Source organism: Daphnia magna, linkage group LG7, assembly GCF_020631705.1.
Source record: "Daphnia magna isolate NIES linkage group LG7, ASM2063170v1.1, whole genome shotgun sequence".
NCBI classification, from domain to species: Eukaryota; Metazoa; Arthropoda; class Branchiopoda; order Diplostraca; family Daphniidae; genus Daphnia; species Daphnia magna.
Window position 1 is genome coordinate 13,607,508 of NC_059188.1, and position 26,121 is coordinate 13,633,628.

Sequence of the window (26,121 nt, forward strand, 5' to 3'; positions counted from 1 at the left end):
AAAAAAATAAAATAAAAAAAGAACCAAAAACAAAACACGCCGGCTGCACAGGTAAATGTACAGGTAGCTTGTTCTTCTCGTAGCTGCTGGTACACTCGAATACGACGACAAACTGGAAAAAGAAGAAACAAAAAGAAAGGAAAAAAAAAGGGGGAAAAAAAAGAAAAAAGAGACCAGATGAAATGTAGAAAGAAAGAAAATGGGAAGAGGGAAAAGAAAAGTGGAGCGACTGGCGGTGGTGAATCCCATCAGCCGGCGGCTTCTTAACATCCTGTCTCTTATTATTCCTGCTTCATTTTCATTTTTTTCTTTTTCTTTTGGAAAATTGTTTTTTGTCTTCCCTTTTGATGTTCTTCGTTCGCCTCGCATTTCCCGTTGCATTTGGGCCGTTTCCTTCGACGACGGAATCAGTCCGATTCGATGGCAGACGTACCTGGCGTACCTGTGTCCGTTGCCAACGCGGCATATACCTGGAGCCTGCAATTGGAAGGCAAAAAAAACAAACAAAACAAAACAAACAGATGGCATGAGAAGTGAGTTAGAGTAGGAACGAAATTCATCAAGACACGTTCTGCAGTTCACAATCAAGTACAACGATCAAGGCGACATTTCAACACAATCAAACGTAGAGCTCATTCTAATTGGTTCAGTGCAATCATCTCGATGCGCTCGACGCGTTCGATGCGCTCGATGCACTCGATACACCTGAAACATTTAAAAATACAACAGCAACAAAAAAAGACAGGTATTTCGAGTTCTTTTTTTTTCCCCTTCTCCCCCTTTCTCCTTAATAATCCCCCCGCCCAGTTTGCGGCATCCCCCTTACCTTTTTCCTTATTAAAAAAAAGAAAAAGAAAAAGAAAAATCAAATCAAATAATAATGCAGCCGGCTAAAGTAACTTGCATCAAAAGAAAACACACACACACAAAAAACAGTGGACGGAGAGTCTATCGTAATCATTGGTACGATAAATACAAGACACAACCCCATACAGCCTATACCTGACGGGCAAACTAGACCCCCCCTTCCCTCATAAAAAAAGAAAAAGAAAAAGAAAAAGAAAAAAAAAACGTGTGTGTGTGTGTGGTACGTCAGGTGGGCAGCAGTCGGGCAGCGATGAGAATCGACGTAGACACACAGACAAAGCGACCGAGAGTAAATGTAACACACGACGGCTGTCCTTGGGAAAGGAAATGTCTCGTGAATCGCCTCTCTCTCTCTCTGTGGCCAACGTGTGTAAGTTACATCGGCTGTGAAATGGAGTTTCGTGCTGCTGCTAACTTTGCAATGTTGTCCGGTCGAATGGACAACACGGCCACCCAGAAAAAGAAATAAAGAGAAGGCAAAAAATAGATACATATACATCAGCTGCTACTCCGTTGTCCACAGCACACTACACTAGACACACACTCACACACACACGGACGGGGACACACACACACACACACACACACAGAGTCAGCGAATTGCATGCGTGTGTAGAGCAGGCTGTGAGGTGCACGCACATACGGGCAAGCAATCAAACGTATGGATTTTGTGCACAATCAAAGAGTTGAATTCAGCCCGACATTTGACGTCGATGATGCAATCAAATGCAGAACGTTATAGCTCTTTTTGTGGGTTTCTTTTTCTTTTTCTGGATTAGAATTGAAGACAAAGCAAACTGAAGCAAAAGGACGCGGTGACGCAACTTACAAAGCATTGGCCGTCGTCTGTCGTGTTCGTTATAGAGAAAAGTCGGACTAGACACGAGGCCGAATCAAAATGGAATCAAGAGAAAATGGTACCGTGTGTGTTTCGTTTCGTTTCGTTTGGTTCGTCGAGCCGATGGAAGGCGACCGAGTTGGATTGCTGGATGCCGGCTAAGAAGACGAGAACGCACAACAACAGAAAATGAGACACAACGAACGAACGATGGCGTTGCAAGGAAGAGAAGAAACAGAATTTTTCCGAAAATGTGGATTCGACGGCAGGAAGGAAAGGGGGTTGGATAGTGGATATAAGATGAAGGATAAGTCGAAAAAAGACTGAAGGCAGGGGAGAGGGAAAGAGAGGGAAAGAGAGGGAGAGAGACAGGTGTGTGTGCTCGGCACGAATTCACAGCAGCTACTGATGCCGTCCGACTGGTGACCACCTGTCCTAGCCTCCGACTCTACTCCTCTATACTTATTGCCTCCTCACCTTCGCCCACCCCACCCCACACCACACCACCCAATTGTGCAACCCACTGCTCCCCCCCAACCCCACCCCACCTCACCCACTCTCCCACTTCTTGCATTTTGCTACTAAGGCTCTTTTCATTCTCCTCCTCCTTCCATTTCCTTCTTTTTCTTCTTCGTCTTCTCCTTCGGCTTCTGGTTTACCTCCAGTCTTTTCCTTCTTCTTCTTGCCGCCCCGCTGCTGCTGCTGCTCGATAGACTGTGTCCAACCTCCTCCGCCTCCTACACCCCATCCTGTGTAGAGTGTGCGCTCTTGTCTCTCACTCCCGTCTGTACTTCACTAGTTTTTAGGGTCTTTTTTGTTGTTGTTTTACTTTGGAAACCAAGTAAAATAAGAAAATAGTCCGTCGGTTATTATTATTATTATTTTTTTTTTTTTTAAAGCCACCTCCTCCCCAGCCATATACAACCCAACCCCCTCTTTTCATTTTTTCTTTCTTTTTTTTTCGTCCATTTTCCCAGCTAGACTTGACTGCGCCAGACACCAGGTGTCTCACCGTCTGTTTCAATTCATTCGTTGAAAAATTCATTCGTTTTGATATTTGAATCGCAATTCAATCAACGCCTTTCTTAAAAGTCTTCCATATTTTCCTATCTAAAAATAGAAAACAAATAAATAAAACAATAACATTTCGCTTTGCCAGCCATCGGCATGTAGAGAGAAGGCAACTTTGATATCGACACAACAACGGGCCCGGATCGTTCAAATTTGTACACGCGTCCGTGCTGGTCGGTGGAGAATGGCGCCGCTGCAGTTCAAACAAGAATCGATACTTTGCCGCTTTGCCACACAGACACACAAACACACAGACACGCGTACAAAGTTGGCTATGCATCACTCAAGTCTGTGCACTCCAATTGGCCCTTCTATCATCTCTCCCTCGAGAGAGAAGAAGAAAAAAGCCAAACAAAAAAACAAAACAAACTAGAACGTCACAATTCGATCCAACATTGAAACGCCTTGTAGGAGCAATCAGATATGGAAAAAGAGCAAAAGAGCAAAAGAAAAGCCACATTGAACGCACGGACAAGAAACATCAGCCGGAATCGATGGACGTGTGAGGCGACGAGCTCTTCATTTCTTTCTCAAGCGAATGACCGGATGCGGTCGCGCAAGACATTCAAGCTCATTTTTCTGTTGTTGTTGTTGTTCTCGTCAACGTGCAAGCTGATGAACACGTTGAAACACGATCAGCTCAGACATTGTACCGGTAACGGATATTTTGTCAATCGATTTTGAAACAAAACGACAAATAAATCGAACGCGATCAACTGACACTCTGCCGTCGCCTCTTGGCTCATTTTGTTTGCCGTGGTTCAGCGTCGAGCGGCGAGCGTCGATTGTGCGTGCCGAAAAAGAAGCCGTCGCCATGCCAACCGAATCAAATGCCCATGGACAACATGACAAACGTGGCCTGTAATGGCCATGCGTTTATGTAGATCGACTTCAACCTTATTCACAACACCTTTCCTGAGAGCAGCCCAACGTTCGATTGGGCGCTGGCAAATTGGCATGTGACAGACGTCAGTGAAAAAAAAAAGGGGGACATTTTGAAAACGAAAACGGCCAATGAAATTGCATTCAAGATGCAATCGCAATGCACCGACGTCGTTCCGTGTCTTTGTCTTTGTCCTTTCTTTCGGTGCACGTCTAATGCACAACTAGATTGACCTGTGACGATGCGTGATGTGCTCTAGGGGAATGGAGAATACGAAAGAAAAAAAGAAGAAGGAACGAAAACAAAAGCAAGGCGATGGGCAAGGGGAATGATCACGACCTGCTCTGTCAAATAACATTGAAACCAAAGAGATAGGAAAACTACACGGCCTATGCCTGACTGCGTTATTTCATCGAGTTGAGAACGACTTGATGGCGTGTCCCCCCCTAACCTAACCCCCTCTTTTTTTATCCCATCCTACTCCATTTTTACCTTTTTTTCTCCCTCTTTTCTCTCTCTCCACTGTAAGGCGCGCGCGTCGTTTTATTGTTTTTTTTTTTTTTCTTTCTGTGTGTGTGTGTGTCGGTGTTGTTTGCTGCTGGCTCGATCGTGCACGCAAACACACCCTTCTTCGTCATTGGCTACATTTACGTGCACCGACGAAAACCTATATTTAATCATATCGCGCATCAAGAGTCTACATCATATCCATGTACATAACTATGAGCAGGTGGGGGGCGATAAAAAAAAAAAAGAGTCTCCCTGTGTCACGTTGTCCAGCTATCCCATTTGATCAATACAACAGAGACTCATCCATCCTGCCCGCTAAGAAATTGCAAGTACCGCAATTTCAATACCACCCGCCCTAAATGCAATTCAACCCCCCACCTTTTTTTGGTTTTTATTTTGATTCAATTTTTCAAATCAACATTTAAAGGCGCTATGTTATCAATGAACGGGTGTGGTATCGTTCATTGCTTTAAAATAAAATAATAAAAAAAGGGTATCCAAGTTTTTGAAGGTTTCTTAAGGGCTGAGAAAATGTAAAAATAAATCGAGGAAAACGCGATGGAACAAAGTGTCGACGGTGGCGCCATTATCGACTTGATTATCGCGTAAAAACAAGAAATTGCTGCTAGATGAAGAAAATGGCCAAGTTTCCATACGGGACAGGCGAATAGCGAGAAAACAAACGAAGACGGGCCAACGGCACGGCTGAATGGATGAGAGTTTTGAAAGAAAGAACATGAAAAAAAGGCGTGAGCCGTTCGAGCGTCACCTTTAAATAGATTGAGAACATGTACGTGCCCCATCCAACTGCGCCATGGCTGAATCATCATCGTGAGAAAACGGACATTGACTTTCAGCTGCCGCAGCCTAAAAAACCATTTCTCCCTCTCTCACATTACGTTTGCTAACGCGACGACCGCTTTCACATTATCTTTGATCCAACACTAAAATCAATCGGCTCTCGTTACTCACCAAGGAATTCAAGTAAATAAAACTCTTCTAAAAACAAAACAAATACAAACGATCATGCAGCTATCGATTAGATTGTCAAACGTACCGTTAAGAAATCCATCCGATGGGGAGATGCTCCTTGCGAACACGCGGCGTGGATGGACATCGGCCCTAGAAAACCAATAAAAAACAAAAAACAAAACAAAAAAATGATATTTTTAACCTGTCGTTGTTTTCCCATACAATTATTAGCGTAGGAACATTATTTAATTAGTTTGCTGGCGGGCGAATGCATCGTCATGCGGCGGCGGGGGAGGGAGGAAGTGAAACGGGAGAAAGAGGAAGTTGTAACACACGAATATGGAGAAACAGAAGGAAATGATAATCGAGTGGGAAAAAAAAAAAAAAAAAAAACTAATAATAAAAATTAAAAAAGGCACCAAAAACCGCAAAGTATCGGGCGATGAAGACTTGGATGAGTCAGACAATGCGCACTACACCACGACACCACACAACCAGGAAAGACGGGGAAAATAAAATGGCCGCTGTGCAAAAGAGCGTGGCCGTCATGCAAGTCTGATTTTGAAGCACATACCTCGATGCTGTAGATTCCCGTTCCAATCACATGTTCCGCACAACCGGCTCTTCCATTACAGACCAAGAATCAACAGTTGGACTTTCAAAGTTATCATCGTCATCATCTACAGATGAAACATACCGTCACATGGTCTTTTACATAGTCCATTATTGCTCCGCTAACGGCCAGTGTTCAATTCTCCTCTTCTACGGATCTCTTCTAGTCCTATTCGAGAAAATTCATTTTTAATAAACCAGAAAAGATGAAAAAAAAAAAAAGGATTGCCAAACTTTACCCAAGGCCCATGACGATGGGACTGGTGTCGTCTACTGGACACCACTGGACGCGATGCTAAAAGAAGAAAATGAGAAAGAAAAAGGGAAACGGAAATCATTAGAAATGAGAAAGGAAAAAGATAAGTATATTGAGACAAGTGCTACACAGAAGACTACAGGCTATTTACGTTTTACCCATGTTGGTTGGTGTGTGTGTGTGTGTGTGTCGTGTAATCACCTGCTGGAAACGGTGTGTGAACGAGCGAAGCTCCAAGGCGAAGAAAAAACACAAAAAGGGCTCAAGAAAACGAGTAAAACTCAGTGGGCCATCACCTGCAGCCAAAAACCTGGAACCAATAACACCAAAGAATATAGTACCCCCTATAGTTTTTTCTCCCCCAAAAAAATGCAGCGGATATGTACGTTTTTCCTTCCTTCCTCTCTGAAAACTTTCATTAACGTTAATAGACTTGGACAAAAAATTTTGTTTTTGAAACCAAATGGCATTACAGGAGGGTTTTAATCCGTAACAGGGTTTAATGTGTTGGATATGATTGAAATTGGTGTTAAACATTTTACCTCTGCTATTACGACGCCATCAAAAAATGTGCGTGTAATGAGAGCAGACGAGAGAAACAAAAACTTGATGGCACAATAAACCCATACAATTTTGAAGAGGAGAGAAAAAAAAATGTTTCTTATTTCTTAAGAAAAAAAGAAAAAACGATGAAAATTCTTACCTTCAAAGGGGAAAAAAAAATGTCTTGGTTCGTTTCGCTTTTTTGGTTTTCCTATTCTTCGGGATAGTGAAGTGAACATATTCTTCTCAGTCTCAGCTGCTGTTTTCTTCTTTCGAAATCGGTCTGAAAAAAGAAATCGGTTGATCAGCCAAGCGTTGTCAACTAGCAAGAACACGCACAAACACAAAATGTAATACACCTCATAATAATAGTGACGATCATTTAGCCTGACGAAGTGAGCTGGGCTCTAAATGAATACGATTAAAATCACAAGGCAAAATTCCAAATGTTTTCAATGCAAACGAATTAAAGTCGATGATTTTCTCGTCATTTCGAATATTCGTTTAGTGGTGTGGCATTTGCTCGTGATTGATTTGCGTGACGACGGAACAACAGAAAAGAGAGTCGAGAACATTCCTCCTCGATATCATTATTCTATTAGATACATCCCTCTTTCTCATTCCCTATTTTTGTTCTTCTGTGGAATGGAAAACATCGACCGACATATCCTGCTGTGTGTGTGTGTGTGTGGCTTGTTTGGTTCATTTTTTGATGTTGACCACCACCTGACCGCAATTCGGCCTCGTCTTCCTTCCTTCCCCTCAAGGAGGATATGAGTCGATTACAAGCACCTGCCTTATTCACTTTCAAATGCACGTAAAATGTTTCATGCCAAATTTTCATTCAAATCTTAATGGAGATGGGACAAAGACGTTTCTTGTTACGTGTCCAACAACTGAAAATTCATAAACCATTATCTCGCTCCGTAACTCACACCACAATCGACTCTACTGCTATTCTAGGTAACAAATATACCGTGTTCTTGTGTGTAATCGATGTTGCCGGTAAAATGGAAGCCAATTCAGGGCCTTGCGGACGGGGTTCCACGTCGTTCTCTCTTTCTGGCCAGGGAGTTTCTCTTCTTTTTTCTGATTACACATGGCGGTCCTAGGGTGGGAGAGGACATGCATTGATCAAACACTGGCGCGTGTCCATCTACGCGGCGTCACATTTTTTTATTGAATTTCGCTAGCCAACGAAGAAAAAAAAAAACTATTATCAAAAAGAGTACAAGGGGTTTTTGATTCCTGACCTATCGCCATCTGCCAGCCATAGTTCAATAGTTATCAATTGAACCGCTAGAGAGCGTTTGTATAACTTACAAAAAAAAGGTAAAAAATCTCAAATATGGCTGACGTTGGCAATGGAAATTGATCAAAATGCCGAATATTAGCTACACATGAAATGAGGCCGTGACAAATGACGTGAACAACAAAACTCGTGAGTACTGAAAGCAAATCATGAAAATTCAACCATAATGGCGGTTTTTTTTTGGTGTTACCTTTGCATGTAGTCATGTAGTCATGTAGTCATGGAGCGCCCAAGATTATTCTGGACTATGGCATGTAATTGTCAACAAAACGTGATGTAGCCATTAGTTTTGTGCCGCAAATGAAAATATCACACGTAAAACAATTGCTTTGAACAAATGTAGGTTCTTCCTCTTCTCATCAAGCACGCGGCTACTTTACGTGGCACACGTGGCAGCAAGACTAATGGAGCGTGTACGGCGCGCGAGGACAAAGTTGAAGACTGAGAAAAATGGCGAATGGGATGCGGAGATGCAGAGGAAGTTCTACGGAATCTGTCTTTGTTATCAGATCACATGGAACAAAATCGTTGATTCTGATTTTAAAAATCAATTTGAATTTTTTTAAAGTGGTTTTCTACTTTTCAAGACTTTTTCGTTAAATGCACTTCTATTGCTCGGTCGAAATTTTCGTTTGGCAACATCACCTTTGCCATTGTTCCATTCCAACATGGCGCGCTCCTTAATATGCCTCAAGTCATGCAGATTGTATACGGGTAAACTTTACCCCCATTAGCTCATCGTTATCTATGTTTCATGGATAATCTTCCTTTATTCTTTCGTCTAGTTTCTTTGATTATTATGGATTATAGCGACGTCAGGTTGATTTTACTTAGGAATTTACACGTTGGGTTTTGTGATCGTGATTCTGACACAGTGACACTTAAAGTTAAATATCGAGGGGCCTTTCTATTAATATCTTCCTGACACACACTGAACCCCAAAGGTGAACTCAGTTTTCATTCATTTATGATTTAAAAAATCGATTTAAACCTTTTTATTGACATTCCCTATTTCAGTTTGTGTCAAACTGCTATTGTGGTATGGAAATAACAGGGTAAAAACAGGGTTTTGCCTGGTTTTCTATCAGAATATTTCACTTTTAAAACATTTTGAAAAATAAAAATGCCCTCTTCAGATAGACCTTTCTCTGACAGGGGATCATTTTAGTTTTGGGATGAGCAAGAACATTCAACAATTGAATGAGCCTTGATCACAGATTCCTTGTAAACTGGAAAACTTCAACTGATTCAAAACAGTTGAAATGTTGAGTAGGACACAATCTTTAGTGGAACGAATCGAACGTCATGACAAGTCAACTGGTGTATTTTTCTCGCAGCAGTGATGCGACAGAATCGCTACATGATATTATTTCCCGAATAAATGAGTGCTGGCAATGGAGGCATGATGGCATCAAAAGTGGAATGCATAATCTGACACAATAAACGGTAATCAACAAACTTAAACATTTGAAATAGAATCATTTTTAGTTTGAATTCATTAGCAAACAACTGCTGAATAAAGACAACAGAACATATATCAATATTATTAGTAGTCTCATAGACTATGAAACACGTGACACGATCGAGTTGCAGCTGACGAATAGATCTTTTGGTCTAGTCAACCCATCAACAAAAACAAAGAATATGAAAGTTTTACCTAATTATCCGAAAGAACAAAGAACAGGAAACAATAAACTTGGTCAGCAGAACCGTCGTTAATCAGGACACGGAATGAATTAATATTCGTTGTTGCACGGCACCGGGCAATAAAGAATCAGAACGCGAGAGTTAAACAATTGGTGATTGTGGAGTTTGGGACTCTTGTAGTCGTTGTCACGGTTGTTATATTGCAGTGGCGACAGCAAGGCAGTTTCATAGCAGACACTGAAGAGAAAGGGAAGCGCTGGGGAAGTATCTTCTTTTGTTTTCTTGTGCATTTAAAAAAAAAAAAGGAAAGCGATTAGGAATGACCAAGTATGGTCTTCTTATTGGCTGAGGTGATGAAAATAAGCTGGAGCAGAATTAAGCAATCCCATTCGTTGCTTCTGCTTCCGATGTTCCGTCATCTAATCATATAATTTTTTTTTTAAATGTTGGATATTAGATTCGGATGGCTAACCAATATTTGACATTGACGTTTCAATTGAATTACCTGATCTCGGAGTTCAGCCAGTTGACGTGACAAAGTGGCCACGAGTGATTGTGTCGTTTCCAGTTGAGATTGAAGTGAACGCAGTTCATTTTGCTCCGATTCTTCACCCTCGGCGGCTAACGAGATGGCCCTAAGTCGTGGAAACCACTCCAAGTTTTTGTCCTAATTCACGAATGCGATCAATCCAAGGGCTTCGATTTACAATGAAAAGGGCAATCGAAAATCTGTACCTTGACCATGGCATAAACGTAACTTTCAGGCCCTGTAAATTCCGTAGGATCTTTGACTCGTACGAGAACGATGAAATAGAGATAATGCCACATATTGTGTTCGTGTCGGATGTGATCTTCGAAGCTAACCGCTTTATTGTCAAATTGCGAACGGTCGAGTCCACAAGTGAAACACGTGTTCTTCAAAATCTCCTCCTTTTGTTGTTTCTCGCTCCTCAAATCGGCAAACGTATCGATAATGACACCGAAAATGAGATTAAGAACGATAATGATGACCACAAAGAAGAACAACATGTCGTAAATCACTCGAGCTCCAAACATTGGCTCCTACTCATCCAGAAAGAAACATAAATAGACCAAATAGAAAAAAAAAAACAAAGTTAATCTTTTGATAATTATTGGGAATACATTAGACAACCTCTTACGCTCTTCATCCCACGGTAGCGAAAAAATAATTAGAATGTTTGGAATCATTACATCACAATAAGCAAGTCCCATGAATGGATGCATTTGTAATGTATCTTTACCTTGCTAGATGGCGCACGAAGGATGTCACCAATACCTCCGCCATTTCGCAGGCCTTGATTAAGCGTCGTGACAATACACATGATGAGGGAATCGCAAGCTCGTTCTCGATTATCACCTCCATTTCCTTCTCCTTTTTCTTCGATTTGGCTCATGAAAGGATTCGTCGAACGACTGGGGCAGTCCAAGCCGTCAGACGAACACGTACCCGGGACTACGGCAGTCACCGGGTCATCATCGACTTCGACCAGAAAGTCGTCCTTGAAGAATATGTACCTGACGATCGCGAAAAAAATATAATAAAAACGAAATCAATAAAAACGGATAAAAAATCAATGATGAAGCCAATGTAGTAAGGGAGGGATTGAACGAACGAAGGAAGAAAAATACCCGATGATGGAGAACATGTAGACTAGGATAAGGGCCAAGACGGCAGTGAGAACAATCGACCTGCCGTTGCGCGTTACTGAGCGGATGACGTTGAGCAGCGTCTCCTCGCGGTAAACCACGTCAAACAAAAGGACGGAGAAGAAAAACGGATGCGTGCTCAATCCGAGGAAACAAAAGATCAGGTAAACGACGTGGTAGACAATCTCCGTGTCGGTGCAGATTTGCCTGACACTGCGCTGGAATGTTCCGGCGTTGCCCATGATGCTCAACAGATGGATGCCCTTTAAGGCGACCGTGGCTGTGCCCAAGAGCATCAGCGTGGGTTGAGGGCCGGCAGAGCAGATGAGCCGCAGAATGACGGTCATGACGAGCGTCCGGATGCCCGACGGCTTAGGCAGCGTAATGGCCACTGCGGCCGATAAGAGCATGACAGCCCAGATGAGACCCGAGAGGTGAGTGCCGGGATCGGGTGCCGGTCCGTCCGTGTCGAACGGGTAGAAAAAGGCGACAATCAAGTTGATGATGACGGCCAAATTGAAGAGGATTTGACTCCAAATGGACATGTGCGAGCTGACCCAAAAGAGCAGCGGCTGGCCGCGCAATTTCTTCTGCCACTTCATTTCGTCGAACATGTCGTCGACGCCTTCGAAAAAGGCCGCCACTTTCGATCCCTGATCGTCGCGCTCGGCCGTGTGAAAGACGCGAACTTTCGTGTCATTCGTCAGGTATTCGCACATTTCAGGTATGGGGAAAACAATCTGCTCCATCGTGCGATCGTGACGGACGATTTCGATTTGGGCCGTGTGATTGGCGTAGTACTGCAGAGCAACGTCGCCACTGGTGCCATCTACCAGTTGGGGTTTCATCAGCGACGCCAATTCTTTGTTGTGCTGCGCCAGCTGGTGGCACAAAATGTAAATGTTGTGGCCGACTTCTTTCGGACTGGCCGCTTCATCGCCACCCACCAACTTCTGGTGGTACGCTTTGCAGGCCACGTCCACCAGCTGACGAGGATTCATGTTGTACAGGATCCGTTCAGCGTTCTCACTGTCCCCTCGACTTTCCATGACGGCCAACAACAATTTCGACGCGTTATTCTTTAACTCCAGCACAAGATCCATCCTGCGCTGTCCTAGAGTATTCAACGAAGATGAACAAGAAGAAGAAGAAAAGTAAGCAAGGGACACCAAGAAAAGAAAAAGAATCAAAGAATCAAAGAAAGGTACCTACCTAGCGGATTAATGTCTGTGAGGAGGAGGGCCGTGATGATGTCGAGACCGTTCGACTCGTGAGTGGCGATGCAATTCTGGTTTTCGTGACAAGGTCCCTGGCAATACTCTGTCAATGTCTCCAGTGTCTGATTGATGAGGGCCACGTTGTGCTCGTTGATGTAGAGCCCCAACAGGCCCAGTTCGCCCGTCGTCGACCCACATATGCAATCGAGAAACATGAGCGTTTCGGACACTAGATTGTAGCTGTTTTTGTTGGATTGGGCGCGTAGAAAATTTTGCAAATCTCGATTGTGGTTCTCGCACAACAACTGCAAGAAACGGAAGACGGGCAACATGACAAGGACTTTGGCCGATAACTTGGACTCCACATCCGAATCCATTGCGATCTGTTTGGAAAAAAGATCAAATGAGTACATCAAACCCAAAAAAATAAACAAAATTTTCACAAGTAGAATCTCACCAATTTGGGTTGTTGCTGTTGTCGGACCAAATCCTCGAGCGTCGAATTGACGCTGCTCAACATGGTCGTCGTCGTCGAATCGTCCGACCGCGAATTGTTCCACGGATCGTAACCGTAGGAATCCATTCGCTCAGACGCGGCAACGTTGCCATTGGATGCCCTGGTGGACATCATCCGTTGATTTCTCATCTTCACATCGTACGAATAATTGTCCTTGCTGTGGTCCGCAGCGGCATCGTGTAACTTGTGGTTGCCAGCCGAGGCCATTTCGGCCGTGTTGACCGACATGGTGGAACGTATTTCCGCTTGCGATTCTCTCACTTTGTCGTGAAACACTTTGAAGAAGACGGCGCTCGTCTCGGCCGACTGCAATTTCGTGTAGAGACTGCGTTGGATGACGGGATTTCCGCCTTCGAGCAGAGCAATGCCCAGCTGGACTGCTTCCATAAAGACGTTGGGCGACAGGGACGATTTCATGACCAACTCGGCCACCAAATCAGAAGCGCCTTCCCTGTCCAGGTAGACTTGCACTTCATGCAAGCTCATTTCACCTCGCGATAGCAGACGACCTCCAGGGCCGTGAGTGGTCAGCATCGATTGGCCTCCACCGCTGCCACCCAACATCGAATGAGTTCCAGCTGTCGTCGAACCTCCACTCGGGCCAGCGTGTTCCGCCTTTTTGCTGCTCGTGGTGGTCGGTTTGGCGAAATATCGAAGCAAAAGGTTTTTGCGCAAGGCGTCACCCTATCGACCAAGACAACAACAACAACAACAACAGCAAAAACCCGATGAGCTAATCAAATGGCTGCATTATGTTTGGGGGTTACCTTTTCGCCATTGTGCACATCAAAGTTCATCATTTGGCGTAAAGTGTTCAACACCTGGATGCACAGTTTCTCTTCCTTATCCTCCAACAGTCGTTCCGTGTGTTTGATCAATCTAGTTCATTAACAGTTGCCCATTTTACCTTCAAGTTGGTGACGATCGACTTTGAATAAACGTTGACATTTACCTGCGAATGAAACCACCGTTATCGCATTTCTTACGAGCTTCCGTGCCTGGCTGGAAAAGATATTCTGGCCTGTACAGGACGTCGACGATGACAGACGATTCAGCTTGAACCAAAGGATGAAGCTGCGCTTCCAAGAGGACGACAATATCTTGAAGTCCTTCTATGATGGTCCTGTCGAATCGGACGCTCAACTGCGACTGTGAAGATTCGCGGCTCAGTTGCGCCGATTGAAGTCGCGAGGATCGAAAAATTTTGCTGGCCTTGCTGGCGCCCAAGTGAAGGGTCGGTTTGTTGAAAAGGGACGTCACCTGATTGTCCAGATCGGAAGGGATGGCAATGCTGCGACTGCGGGCCATGTCGGACAAAGTGCGGATGCAACTCTCGACATTGTGTCGCTGCGACGAGCTCAGCCAGGCGCACTGAGACAGTCGGAAGGCGATCTGCAACAGCTGGACGAAGACGGGCTGTCGAGTCTGAACGGCCGTGCTCTGGTCGGAGAACGGGCTGCGGAAAAAGGTGGTGACGACGCTCACGGCACTGCTAGTCACGTAGTGCTCTAGGGCCGTGTCGGCGTGTTTGCGGTCGTGAGTGGCCGAGGCGCAGCGGGCCATGTCAACTAAGAAGCTGCGCTCAAACAAACTCCACATGTGAGACGAGGTGTAGATTTCTTTCACTTCCACTTCCGTGTCGATGTAGCAATGATTTAGAAAGTTGATGTAGACTTCCTTGACCTCGGGAATGCAGTCCTTGTGCGACACCATGGCCACAATGTCGTCTAACGTCAAAAGACTATGGCACTTGATCTCCGTGTAGACGTTCTTGCCCATCGTGCAAAGAGCCAACAATCGGACAAGTTCAATGTGGTACCTGAGAAGAAGAAGAAGATAACTCATTAGTCCAACAGATGGCGACGGAAAAATGATTTACTTGAGCGCTCCGCTACTGTCGGTGGCATCCAGTCGATGTCGTTCGGCTCTCATCATGTCGACAAAGGCATTGAACGAGGCTTTGTCGTTGTAAAAGACGAGCACATCCTCGCCGACATTGACCAATTCCTGCATGACCATGTCCTGACACTTGCGGATAAATTGGCCTTCCGCCTTGACAATGGTCTGGAGAAAGTGCAGGTACTCGACGTGACGGCCGTGCGTCTCAATGCAGTGCACAAAATGCTGGATCACTTTGTCGCTCAATTCGCTGCACAACTGCGCGTTATCTTGGAAGATGGCGCAAACCGTTTGCGCCTCCAGCAACTGAAAAGAGCCATCGATTTCAATAGAGAAACATACGCCAAATTATAAAACGAATCCATTACCCCGGGAGTGAGGAACAGTTCCAGGTGTTTGTGCAAAAGGGCTTGGTTGGGTTGATTACCACGGCAAAAGTTTTGCAGGAATTCGTGAGCCAGCCGCATCAATTCATTCATCCGCACGTCTTCCTTGCGATCGTATGGAATTTGAAGCAGATCCAGCACCACAGTGTGGACTCCCATGTTCCTCAGCAGCCGCTGCTCGTGTTTGCGAGGTCTCAAATTGCTATTCGACCCTCCGCCTGATCCACTTCCGCTACCCCCGCCGACACTACCCCCTTGGCTACCTACGGACGACGCCGTGGTGAGGACGGGCTGGACGCAAAGTCGGTTCATTCTTGCCAGGATTTGCTGGATTTGTTTGTAATTGATGGCTTGCGATTCGTCCAATGGCGGACCAATGTCCAGGTCGATTCGCCGACCCTTGTTTGTCGGAGGTGCTCAGCATCGGCCCTCGGACCGCAGGTTTCTTGTTGGGTGGCAGCGGATGATGCTGAATGATGCTGTTGTTATTGTCGAGGAGCAACGAGTCTGGTTGACCCTGGCCTCCTTCTTCGTCTAATAGATCCGCTGGTTCTTTTTTGATGACAACCTTCTTTTCATCCCCACCTCCATTGATTGCTGGACTGCTGACTTCGTCCTCAGCCGTTGCCATTTTGGCCTTGTAGACCCACAATTCCGATTTCTCCACTAACAGACGCAACCCGTCAAGATCGGCTTTGATTTGCTTGTAGGATTCAACGTCGCTGTCGGACACGAGCAGTTGGACTTGCTTGAACGCCTGCAGCACTTCATGGCGCTGCGAAAAGTGGCGGAAGAGAAGACGAAGTGCGCCAGAAACGAGGGGTGGCGAGTCGTGCATCGTCAACAGCAGCAACACACGCAAAAATGTCTTGCCTCCTTGGCCGTCCAGATCCAAATCACAGAAAGCTCCATCATCGTCGTCATTTTCACTATTCTCCATGACTGTAAATCAGAAATTCCAAAATTCCAAATGAGAAAAATGCGCCATAAAATGGTGTCAACTTATGTTAGTTTCATTAAAGATCACACCTCCTATGTGGATTTTTGTGTGGTGATTATCGAATATGCTCTCGGCTTTTAAACTGATCGATTCCAAATCAATTCGCTTTTCGAGTAACTTGGGCGTGTCATTTCCGCTTGTAGGACCAGATGGACTCGATTCGTCAAATTCTCGGCGGAAAATGGACAATAAGCAGCTGATGCGATAGTCCAGCCGCATATTCATGATGAACTGAAGGATTTCTATGATTTTCAATTTCGTGTCCATAACCAACGGGTCTTCTTTTTTCAACGCGGCCTGCGCCTGTTTTTTGCGCAACGAGAGCGGCATGGGCGACTTGGCGAAACCAGCAGTACCCAGGGCCAAACTGGTCATGACGGCACCCATGTCGCCTAGGGATCGCAGCACTCCACCTCCATCGGGAGTGTCCAGTTCTTGGCTGTTGCTGCTGCCATTGGATTGCTGTTGATTTTGGCCTGAAGGTCCTTGGTTGTTCTTGTGGTAATATTCAGCATCGCCAGGACTAGACGCACTGTCCAGGATGTTTAGCAACGTCCTCGTCAATCTTAATAAATCGCTAAAGCTGTAGAAACCAAAGTAGATGAGCTCCCTTGCTAATTTCACAACCTAATCGTAACGGGGGAAAAAAAAAAAATATATAATATATAAAAAAATATATATAAAAAAAAATATAAATAAAAATTTTAAAAAAAAAATTATATAATCCTATAGAAGAAGACCTAATAGAATAGGCGCGTCTTTAATCAGCGCCATCTAGCGGTCGGCATTAGTACTAACCTCGAACGTCAGCTTGTTTTGATCCTTGCATTGAAGACTCCACGCTTTATGCACGAGATTGCAGAGATAATCTTCGACAAACATCATGGTCGAATTGAATTTCTGGTGAACGGCTTCTTTGTTCTCGTGCTCCGGTAATTTGTTGTCGTAATCTTCGATAGAAAGCTGTTTGGGGATCTCGGACCACAGCCTTGCATATTTGACGGGCGTGACGGGCTCTTGCGGATCGCGGTCGACGTGCATGTGTAGCAGCAATCGACAAAAGGAAGCACGCAACTCGTAAGGCAACGCTTCGTCCGCCATCGATCTGTACGAAGAGATAAACGTAAAAAATGGGTCCATAAATTATGACTGGAAAATAACTGGAACGCACCCGAAAGAAAACATAGAGAAAGTTGCAACATACTTGAGAATAAGGTCGATGCCGAGATGCTCTGATAATCTATTGATGGCCAGATATTGGCGATCCAGGCACATGTTGCTGAATAAATCCAATTGGTGTCGATAGTAGTCCAGAATGGCCTGTTCTTCAACCCCCCCTCCTCGAGCTCTCAGGGCTAAATCGGCCAACTTTCTCGTGGTCTGCTGACGTCCCCAAATGAGAATGACATCGTCGTCCTCGTAATTGAAACTATCTGGATCCATTTCCATCTCCTGTGGAGTGAGCAGCATTCTCGTATCCAATAAAATGTCCGAATTTTCAGGGCTGAGTACGCTTTTACAAATCAACTCTTGCGTGACGGGAATGGCCACTTTGTTTGACAGACACAAGTCAGACAGATAATCGAGGAATCGCCTGAACGAGTTCAAACCCATTAAAATTGAATATAAATGAGATTCAAGTTGTCCAATAAAAATACCATTCCCATTGGCGCATATTTTTGCGGACAAGTCCAACGAACGTTTCGATCTCGGCGGCCGTAATGTGCTTTTCCAGCAACTTTGCGATTATTGTGAAGCAAAGCCGTGATGGTGTCCTCTGCCAGAATATCATAACCGATTTGCTTCTGCATGAAGCCAAAGTGCTTGGCGATGTATTCCTGATGAATAGTAATAAATCGTGTTCAAGCCATTGCATGTTCAGTCTGGGCTTTGCCAAAGGTGTTGGTCCAACGAGAAACAAAATGCGAATCAAACCTGATTTTTGCGATAGTCCTGGAAACTGAGGCGGAATATGCGATAGCATAGACGGAAAATGTACTTGTAAGGCGCATTTTTGGGATCTTGAAGCTCGTCCAATCGAAGCCAAGGGCCTTCGCTGTCTTTGCTGGGCTCGAGAAACGGGGTCTGCAGGATCTTAAACAGTTGTTTCAATATCGATTGCTCTCTCAGCAACTTCTGCCGGTCGCGATTTGTAACGGTCACTTGCAATTCAAGAGCATCCGATTTGTTCTGATCGGCTTCGCCATTGGCAATAAAATAGATAATATCTTGCAATAAACTAGTGATGGATCGTCGCTCATTTTGCGATATGGTTCCCTTCTCTAAACGAGCAGACACTCCGACCAACACTTTGCACGCGTCGTTGGCAAAATCCAAGTCACGAACTTCAATGGCAGGCACTGGAACTAAGGCAAAGGCTTCTTTGTCCTCTTTGATGATGGCGCTGCCCACCTTAGACATGACGGGCTTTTCCTCGTCCTTGTCGATAGGTATGGCCGTACTATGCACCCAGGTGTTGGTGCACAGGTGGCGCAACCGGACGAATGACGACTGAGGAACGAGCGAATCTGCCCGGGTTAAAGTTGTTGGGTCCAGTTCGAAAATGGAGGCAATTTCATTGGCATGAGGAACCGGTACCAAATGGTATACCGGGCCGTTGTTGGAGTCGCGTAATTTGCTTCGCATTCCGTCCACTGCCGTGTCATCATCTACTTCGGCCGCCAGGTATTGACCAGTGGCTAAATGCTTGAAACGGAAAAGGGAATTCCAATGGCCGGCACCGCCACGGCACGGGTCATGCTGGACGACTTCCACCTATATCCCACACATAATGATTTGAAAAATAGATAAATAAATCAAATCAAATAACATGACAATAAATTTGCCTTTTATGATGCACTCACCTCCCAAAGGGCTTTGCTGGACGTGGCTGAGGTAGCCGAAACTCGGCCAGTTGTTCGCAAAAATACGTGTTGCTTTTTCTTGTGTTCGTCCATAGTCAAGAACTTTTCCTGTTCGGCGTGAAAGAGGCGGACTACATCGCCACCTTTCAGGACGTCATCTAGGTTTTCCCTGTGTTCCATAAATAGCGAAATCTTCCAGGGAGTTGTAGAATTGACAACATTAACTTCTTTGCAACCAGGATTGTCTGGCAGTTCATGATTAGCCGCCACGTGCAGAACTTGGCTGCCACCGTTTACGGGATTGAGGATAACTTTGTCACCCAAAACGACGGTATCTCCGGTTGAGCGCAATTTGTAGAAAGGCAGAATATAGAACCAGGAACCCTCATTGCCCGAAGGATCCAGCGACACCCTCATGGCGTTTTTCTCTAGTAGAGCGGGCAGGCGTTTGTTGACCGTCAAAAACTTGTTGGATTTCAAATGCAGCAACTGCACCACGCTGCCATACCTAACCAGACTGCCCATCACCTTTTTGTTCTCCGTTTCATTCTGTTTCTTCTCAATTTCCGCAGCATGGTGCAGCCTTTTGAGAAGGGAGGCATCTCCACATTCCACCACCAGCTGAACTCTGTTTTGCAGCTTTCCAGAATTGCTTCTGAGATGAATATCGGTTCATGGGGCATATTTTAAATAAACAGTCTACAGAAAAAATTGAAGAAAGTTCATGCTCGCATTTTCGATGGATGCCTCAAGATTTTCGCTCTTCTCTTCTTACCTCTAAATTTCTTGGGTGGGTTAGTCAAATCACCAGCTTCAGGGTTCACTACACATCTGTCATCTACGAGACTGAAAATTGTTTTTAAAAATGTTACGTTACAATAAACTATTTAAGGATAAGAAAATATTGTACCCAAGTGTGCTGAGAAAGGCAGAAACACTGCCTTCTGCAAACAAAGAGACAATATCTCCCAGGTGCAAAAAAGATCCAGAGCCAAGTAATTCCCCCATCATAACAAGCCTCTAGTCGAGAAACCGACCAACGAGGCGATCGACAACACGCAACACAAATTTCAGATCGTGTTGACCTGAATCAAACGACCATTACACCATTGGCAACCTGTTGCCAAGTTCAGATGAGAACAATGAACAAATGGATTATTACAAATAGTACAACTAGGAAAGTTCATTAAGTTGAAAACAAAAAGAACAACGAAATGGATTGTTACATGAAACCACCTGCTGTAGTGAACACTTGAACAAACACACAAGTGCAACAAGTGTCACGTCTCCATTTTTGCCCGAAAGTGGTCTGCTGCCCCTGTAGGGATAGAGGCCTCACCTACAAAACAGACTGTTAGCACGCGGCTTATCGTAACAGGATGCTACGAGTACTCGTGATATTTTGACAATGTTGGGATGGCTAGCATCAAAAAGATGTGTGCTTTACAGTTACTCAATATGGAAGTTGCTGCACTTTCGGAACGGTTATGTAAAATCTAAAATTACAAAATAATAATAATAATAATAAAAATAAATTAGAAAGCCAAATGAAACGATAGGTTCTCGATAGATGGACTTACTGTCGACTGCAATGTTTTCAAAACAACAAGTTACTGACAGCTAGTCCAAATCATCCAGGGACTTTATGCTCCGTTGATGCACAGAAAAGTGTGAAAAGCCGGCACAATGAATAACCAACTTAATGATCCAGAAACAGTCGCCAAACGATTGCGGTTTGAAACCAAATATCTGCGGAAACGATTTCCATTTCGGTCGGCTGGAGCCGCTGCCGATAAGCGGCAAGACATTCGAGAGAAAAGTGACCAGAGCCTTGCAACACCCCCCACTACTGCCAGCCACCAGAACTGTGGGAGCAGCAAACATGAAGTGAAAGTGGGTGAGGGATCTGATGATACAATGCTTGAACGGTTTGTTCTTCAACACCCAGTAAATCTGTAAGATAATTCAAATCTAATGATGCCAAATGTTATATAGACTAGCTGTTGAAGAATTGTTGCAAGAAGCTGCAAAAAGCAAGGCCAGAGCTGACGTCGGAGGCCCGTCAGAATGGAGCAAGAAGCCTGCAAGGGTGAACAAGCGTTTTGTGGTCAACTCCCTCCTTCTGACAGAATCACAAAACAAAAGGAAGTCCAGCACCTCCAGTGTCAAGGAATAGAGATTTATTGGAGTTCAATGAATCTGCAAATATAGACATCAAACATGCAATCCAAACCTCGAAAAAGGAAACGTAAAATATACCATCTTAAAAAAAAAAAAGGGACAACCAAGAGAAACCTCTATGTTAAGTCATTCAAGGCTTTTGTTTAATTTCAATTAATTCTTGATTAAATATAAAAAAGATTCAGGAATATTCTTTGCTGGAATGTCATCGTTTAAATGGATGAAGGTTTCACCCACTTGTACGAGCCCGAGTATTTAAAGTTGTTACGCGCCAACAAGTCGTCAGCCTCTCTCGGACCTCTTGAGCCATACCTTTCGTGCAAGCAAAAAAATAGATAAGTAAAATTAAAGACAGGGCAGAAATTTCAACATTTGATGTGAAACAAACTTGTAAGGCACAGGCTTCATTTTGTCCTCTTCAATTTGATGCAAGAGCGGTGTAAAAATGCGCCAAGCTTCTGCCAATTCATCCGATCGGACAAAATGCATTTGAGATCCACAAAAAACGTCGAGAATCAAGCGTTCGTAGGCGTCTGGCATTTTTACGTGCTGAAAATGTTTTAAATTAGTTATTAGTAAATAAAATTCCAGTATTCGTGGTATAGATTATTCTCCCCATAATAAAAAACCACTGACTTCAGAAAGACAAAAATGATACCTTGTAACGTGCTCCATACGTCAGATCGAGTTCAGTTTCCTCCATATCGAAACTCATGCCTGGTGTTTTAGTGACCATTTTGACGTAGATGGCCTCGCCTGGTTGAACACGAATGACCAACTCGTTGCGCTTGGCCTGTCCTTGGAAAATATCCCCAGGTACATCACGGTACTGGATCCGAACTTCAGCCTTTCGTTCGTTCAATGCTTTACCGCAACGAAGAATAAATGGCACACCATCCCATCGCTCATTGTTGATCCGCAACGCAGCAGAGGCATAGGTGGGCGTCCTCGAGTCTTTCGGCACCGTCGGATCATCTAAATAGCCCTCCTTGGCTTCGCCCTGGCCTTCAGGATCACCAACGTACTGGCCAAGAACAACATCGTTCAACGTCAATGTCGGTATGCATTTGAGAACTTTGACTTTTTCATCGCGAATGTCGTTTGGATGAGTTGAGGCTGGTTTTTCCATGGCCGTCAGGCAAAGCATTTGCAACAGATGGTTCTGCATGACATCTCGGATGATGCCGAATTCATCAAAATAGCCGCCACGACCTTCAGTGCCAAAAGGTTCTTTGAACGTGATGAGGACGCTGGCGATGCTTTCACGATTCCACGTTGGCCCGAATAGGCGATTGCCGAATCTGAGAATCATCAAATTCTGGACCATTTCCTTTCCGAGGTAGTGATCAATTCGGTAGATTTGCTCCTCACGAAATAAGCGATGCCAAATGGGCCGACAAGTGGGCAGAAGATTCCAGGTCTCGTCCGAACGGTTTCTCCACAATCACTCGAGTCCAACCCCTAGTTTTTTGTTTTGTTTTCAATTGTCATTATTAAACTAAGGATGAATCCAATATTGAAAAGATGAAATATATCGACTAGTTTACTTTTTTGCCATGCAGGCACTGCGAATGTTGGCCGTAACGGCTTCAAAGACGAAAGGCGGAACAGCCAGATAGAATAGTCGATTAGCTGCAGGTCCGCGTTCATATTGGCTCATCTCTTGATCGAGTAATTCGAAATCCCTTCGCGAATCATAACCGCCAGCAACGTAACGATTGGCCTCCCAAAATGCTTCATAGCGTTCCTGTTCGTCATCCTTCACTTTCATGTACTTGTGGCATTTGGCCCTCAATTCGTCCACTTTCATGTGCGAACGAGCGTAACCGAAAAAGAACGTGTTCTTCGGCAATAGGTTGTCACGATATAGCCACCAGATGGTTGGGTAGATCTTTTTGCTCGCCAGATCACCCTGTATTGGGAAAGAGATAATCGAAAAACACAATTGAAATATTAATTTCCCATTCTAGAATCAATATGGTGTGGGTGAAAGTGCGAGCGTTTGCGCTGTGGTGCATTTTCATCTTAAATACCATTTCGCGTGGAAATACCGTAATTCGTCCTATCTAATAATCGGTTCCAACACCATAGGAGCGCAATCAGCCAGTTTATGTGTGTAATTTTTTGGGGGGTGGAGGGGGGGAGTTTAATGACTAACTTAACGACAAGAAAGAGAATACGTGTTCTATAACCTCATCATTAAAGTTGCCGAACCACTTTTCAGGTAAAAATTCCCGGTCTAAATTTGGTTTTTGTGTTTTAAAAAGGGTTTGTTTCTTTTCTTTCTCCGAATTCAGACGGGGAATTTGTGAACAAAAGAAAAGCGCGTGAATGTTGGAAAAGAACAAAAACCCGAAAATTGAGGGCACTTTCACGTGAGTCTAACAGAGCGTCGAGTGCTCGCTCATTCTCTTATGCATTACAATACGATCGCTTTTGCGGTGGCAGGCAATCCAACTTGGCGTAACTAGGGAAACAGAGAGACAGAACGATAGGGAGAGAGCGCAGATAATTTCTTTAGAAGATGAATTATCACTTGCCGACGTCATGGCGACTACATGAATAAAACAATAACAACAAAATGAAAAAATAAAAGTATATTTACCGAAGCACCAAAGATGACGAAGAGATGAGGTATCGTCTCCTCAAAGACTTCTGCTTGCGACATGTGAACGGAACGCAGTGACTTGCGGATCAGCGAAAGCGAGTCTTCAGGCGACGATGCTGCTGTGAACAATTGCAAAATAAAATCAATTAAATGCTAGTTCAATTAGACTGGAATAGTGGAGCAATTGCGTGAGAAATAGAAAGAGTCTAATTCATTCACATCACATTCACACACAAAAAAGGACGAAGTAAAAAAAATAAAAAATAAAATAGATCGAGGTTAGATTGGCGGAAATGGTCGACTGGCGCACGAAAGTTGGGGTTCAGCTAACCAAACAACTTGAAATTTATGCATATTGAAATAAGGAACATTGCAGCTTTCTAGATCACTTCAATCCTTCACCACAACGAGGTTAAACAATGTTCTCCTTTTTTTCTCCTTGGCCAGTCACAAATGGATTTTTAAACGCCAAACCGTGTGGGTGTGGTTCGCCACAACTTCCACCGTTTAGCAATGATCTCGTTACAATCGGCCGTCCGTCTCGATTTCGGAATCGACAAATGTCAACGACTTGCGACACTCGAGAGGATGGCCATCCCCAAACTAACGGTACAAATGAAATGAAGACGAGCCCTAAATTGAGGTGTTGCAGCCCATAAGGAATGTGATTGCCTTGCGGCCAAGTTCAAATTAAAAATCCGTCTGTCGGCCAAATTCAATGGAACACTTAATCCATGTTGAGCATTGTCAAAATTGAAACAGTTGGAGATTTTGGTGGTGGCCCGTAATCTAAACTTATCTAATTATAAAACAGCGTGAATACCCACAACACGTTTCTCACGCCTTATACAACAAGGCCGTAAATTTCGATAATACGACGACGACAACACCAAAAAACAGCGATGCCTAACCAGGAAGAAACATAATAAAGAAAGTATGTGAAAAATGTTTGTTTAATACTTCCAACTTTAGTTCCCATGTCGTTATCTTCTGGTTGATTATGATGATGCTGAAGAGTCGTCGGAAGAATCACAACTACCGAGGTTTGAGAACGGCAGCAACTAGCCAAGGACCCCGTCTTGCCAACGATTGAGACAAACTATCTCTCAGGTCGGCCCTTTTTAATGCGTCGCTACACACACACACACACAACTTCACCGACAATAGCACTGCGTCTAGATTTCGTGTAGAGATATTTCTCACTCGTTGTGTATACAATCGCTTATGCAACAACTCCGCTCGTTCAGCCTGCAGTACTCCAAATGCGTGTTATTGGTTCGTGCCACCGTACTGCGTGCGTGTCTGCTTGCCGCGCCCCTCCACACACAAAAAAAAAACCCGTCCGCTGTCCCCCGCCTTCTTTCTCCTGCGCTGTTCGTATAGAAGGAATAAAAAAAAAAAAGAAACGATCATCGGACGTCTTCATCAATGAATGGTTCGAATTAAAGAGTACCATGGAAAAACTCTCTCAGTGGGATTCATTATTTACTTATTGGATTGTGGATGGTCAACACACTAGATACTAATTGCTACTTGTTGTTGCAATGCCAATCAATCATGTGGGTAATAAGGACAATGAACTAATGAAGTAAAGTTCCATTGGCTTCAATTGCTAGAGTTTACGTCTAGTGGATGGCCATATTATGGTCACTAGATGAGTAGTCAAGCAGAGGACGATTTAAAGTTGGATTGCCTGCAGGTGGTTTTTAAAAAACACAACTTCTGTTTCATAAATAAAGACAACGATCATGTGGTTTTTTTGGGCGAGTCATCGTGACGTGAGTGAAAGCGTCCCTATTTGTCTAGAAATGGGAAGTGCCAAAGATCACGACTTATGTGAATACACACGTAACGAATTTAGCTAGTAGATCATGAAGCAATCAACGATACACGTATTTTAGAAACTCCCACGCTACACGAATCAATGAAATTGCATGGAATAGAAGAAACTGATGAAAAATATTAATGAAATTCAACGAACCAATGGCTTATACCACAACGTGGAATGTTTATCCGATTACAACACATCGATATACAGACGACAGGTGTTCATTTGGCCTCATCGCTTCGGCAACCAACATTTCTGCTGTTACATGGTAGGGCATTTTTAATCGAAGAATGCATCGCCGTTGGTTGTAGAAACTTGTTTGAACACAGTTCATAAACATAACACTTATGTAACCATCCAATCTGCGTCATTTTGCATCGAAATGTTTTCTCATACACAGTTTTTTAAAATAATGAAAGGATAACGATACATTTTAAACTTG

General features: G+C 44.1%; 3 protein-coding genes and 2 long non-coding RNA genes across 6 annotated transcripts; 2 read left to right on the forward strand and 3 right to left on the reverse strand.

Annotated features, from left to right (window-relative positions):
* Positions 1-5,354: 5,354 nt before the first annotated feature.
* Positions 5,355-8,193, reverse strand: LOC116926745. Its single transcript, XR_006649108.1, has 7 exons — positions 8,055-8,193; positions 7,529-7,741; positions 6,713-6,835; positions 6,211-6,319; positions 5,993-6,048; positions 5,839-5,922; positions 5,355-5,764 (listed from the first exon to the last, which is right to left on the reverse strand). It is a non-coding gene; the product is annotated as an uncharacterized LOC116926745 (long non-coding RNA).
* Positions 7,737-9,822, forward strand: LOC116926747. 2 transcript variants are annotated; one of them, XR_004396260.2, is made up of 2 exons: positions 7,737-7,993; positions 8,067-9,822. It is a non-coding gene; the product is annotated as an uncharacterized LOC116926747 (long non-coding RNA). The 2 variants fall into 2 exon arrangements; XR_006649109.1 differs by having other exon boundaries at positions 8,208-9,822.
* Positions 9,171-20,441, reverse strand: LOC116926731 (inositol 1,4,5-trisphosphate receptor). Its single transcript, XM_032933667.2, is given in 23 exon segments — positions 9,171-9,930; positions 10,017-10,178; positions 10,247-10,573; positions 10,774-11,047; positions 11,162-12,293; positions 12,392-12,779; positions 12,854-13,597; positions 13,681-13,792; positions 13,866-14,732; positions 14,793-15,118; positions 15,181-15,588; positions 15,590-16,140; positions 16,228-16,825; positions 16,997-17,303; positions 17,403-17,792; positions 17,857-17,939; positions 17,941-18,036; positions 18,134-18,973; positions 19,063-19,668; positions 19,670-19,761; positions 19,838-19,908; positions 19,973-20,179; positions 20,289-20,441. Coding segments are annotated over 22 exon segments (8,556 nt in total). The 5' UTR covers positions 20,074-20,179; positions 20,289-20,441; the 3' UTR covers positions 9,171-9,849.
* A 170-nt stretch (positions 20,442-20,611) lies between these two features.
* Positions 20,612-21,368, forward strand: LOC116926741. The gene is made up of 2 exons (XM_032933681.2): positions 20,612-20,990; positions 21,058-21,368. The coding sequence occupies exons 1-2, from the start codon at positions 20,749-20,751 to the stop codon at positions 21,236-21,238; spliced, it is 423 nt and encodes a 140-aa protein (XP_032789572.1). The 5' UTR covers positions 20,612-20,748; the 3' UTR covers positions 21,239-21,368.
* Positions 21,226-25,964, reverse strand: LOC116926732 (glucose-6-phosphate 1-dehydrogenase). Its single transcript, XM_032933668.2, is given in 8 exon segments — positions 21,226-21,555; positions 21,632-21,792; positions 21,902-22,621; positions 22,623-22,704; positions 22,791-23,155; positions 23,849-23,970; positions 24,812-25,222; positions 25,833-25,964. Coding segments are annotated over 7 exon segments (1,569 nt in total). The 5' UTR covers positions 24,831-25,222; positions 25,833-25,964; the 3' UTR covers positions 21,226-21,455.
* Positions 25,965-26,121: the final 157 nt, after the last annotated feature.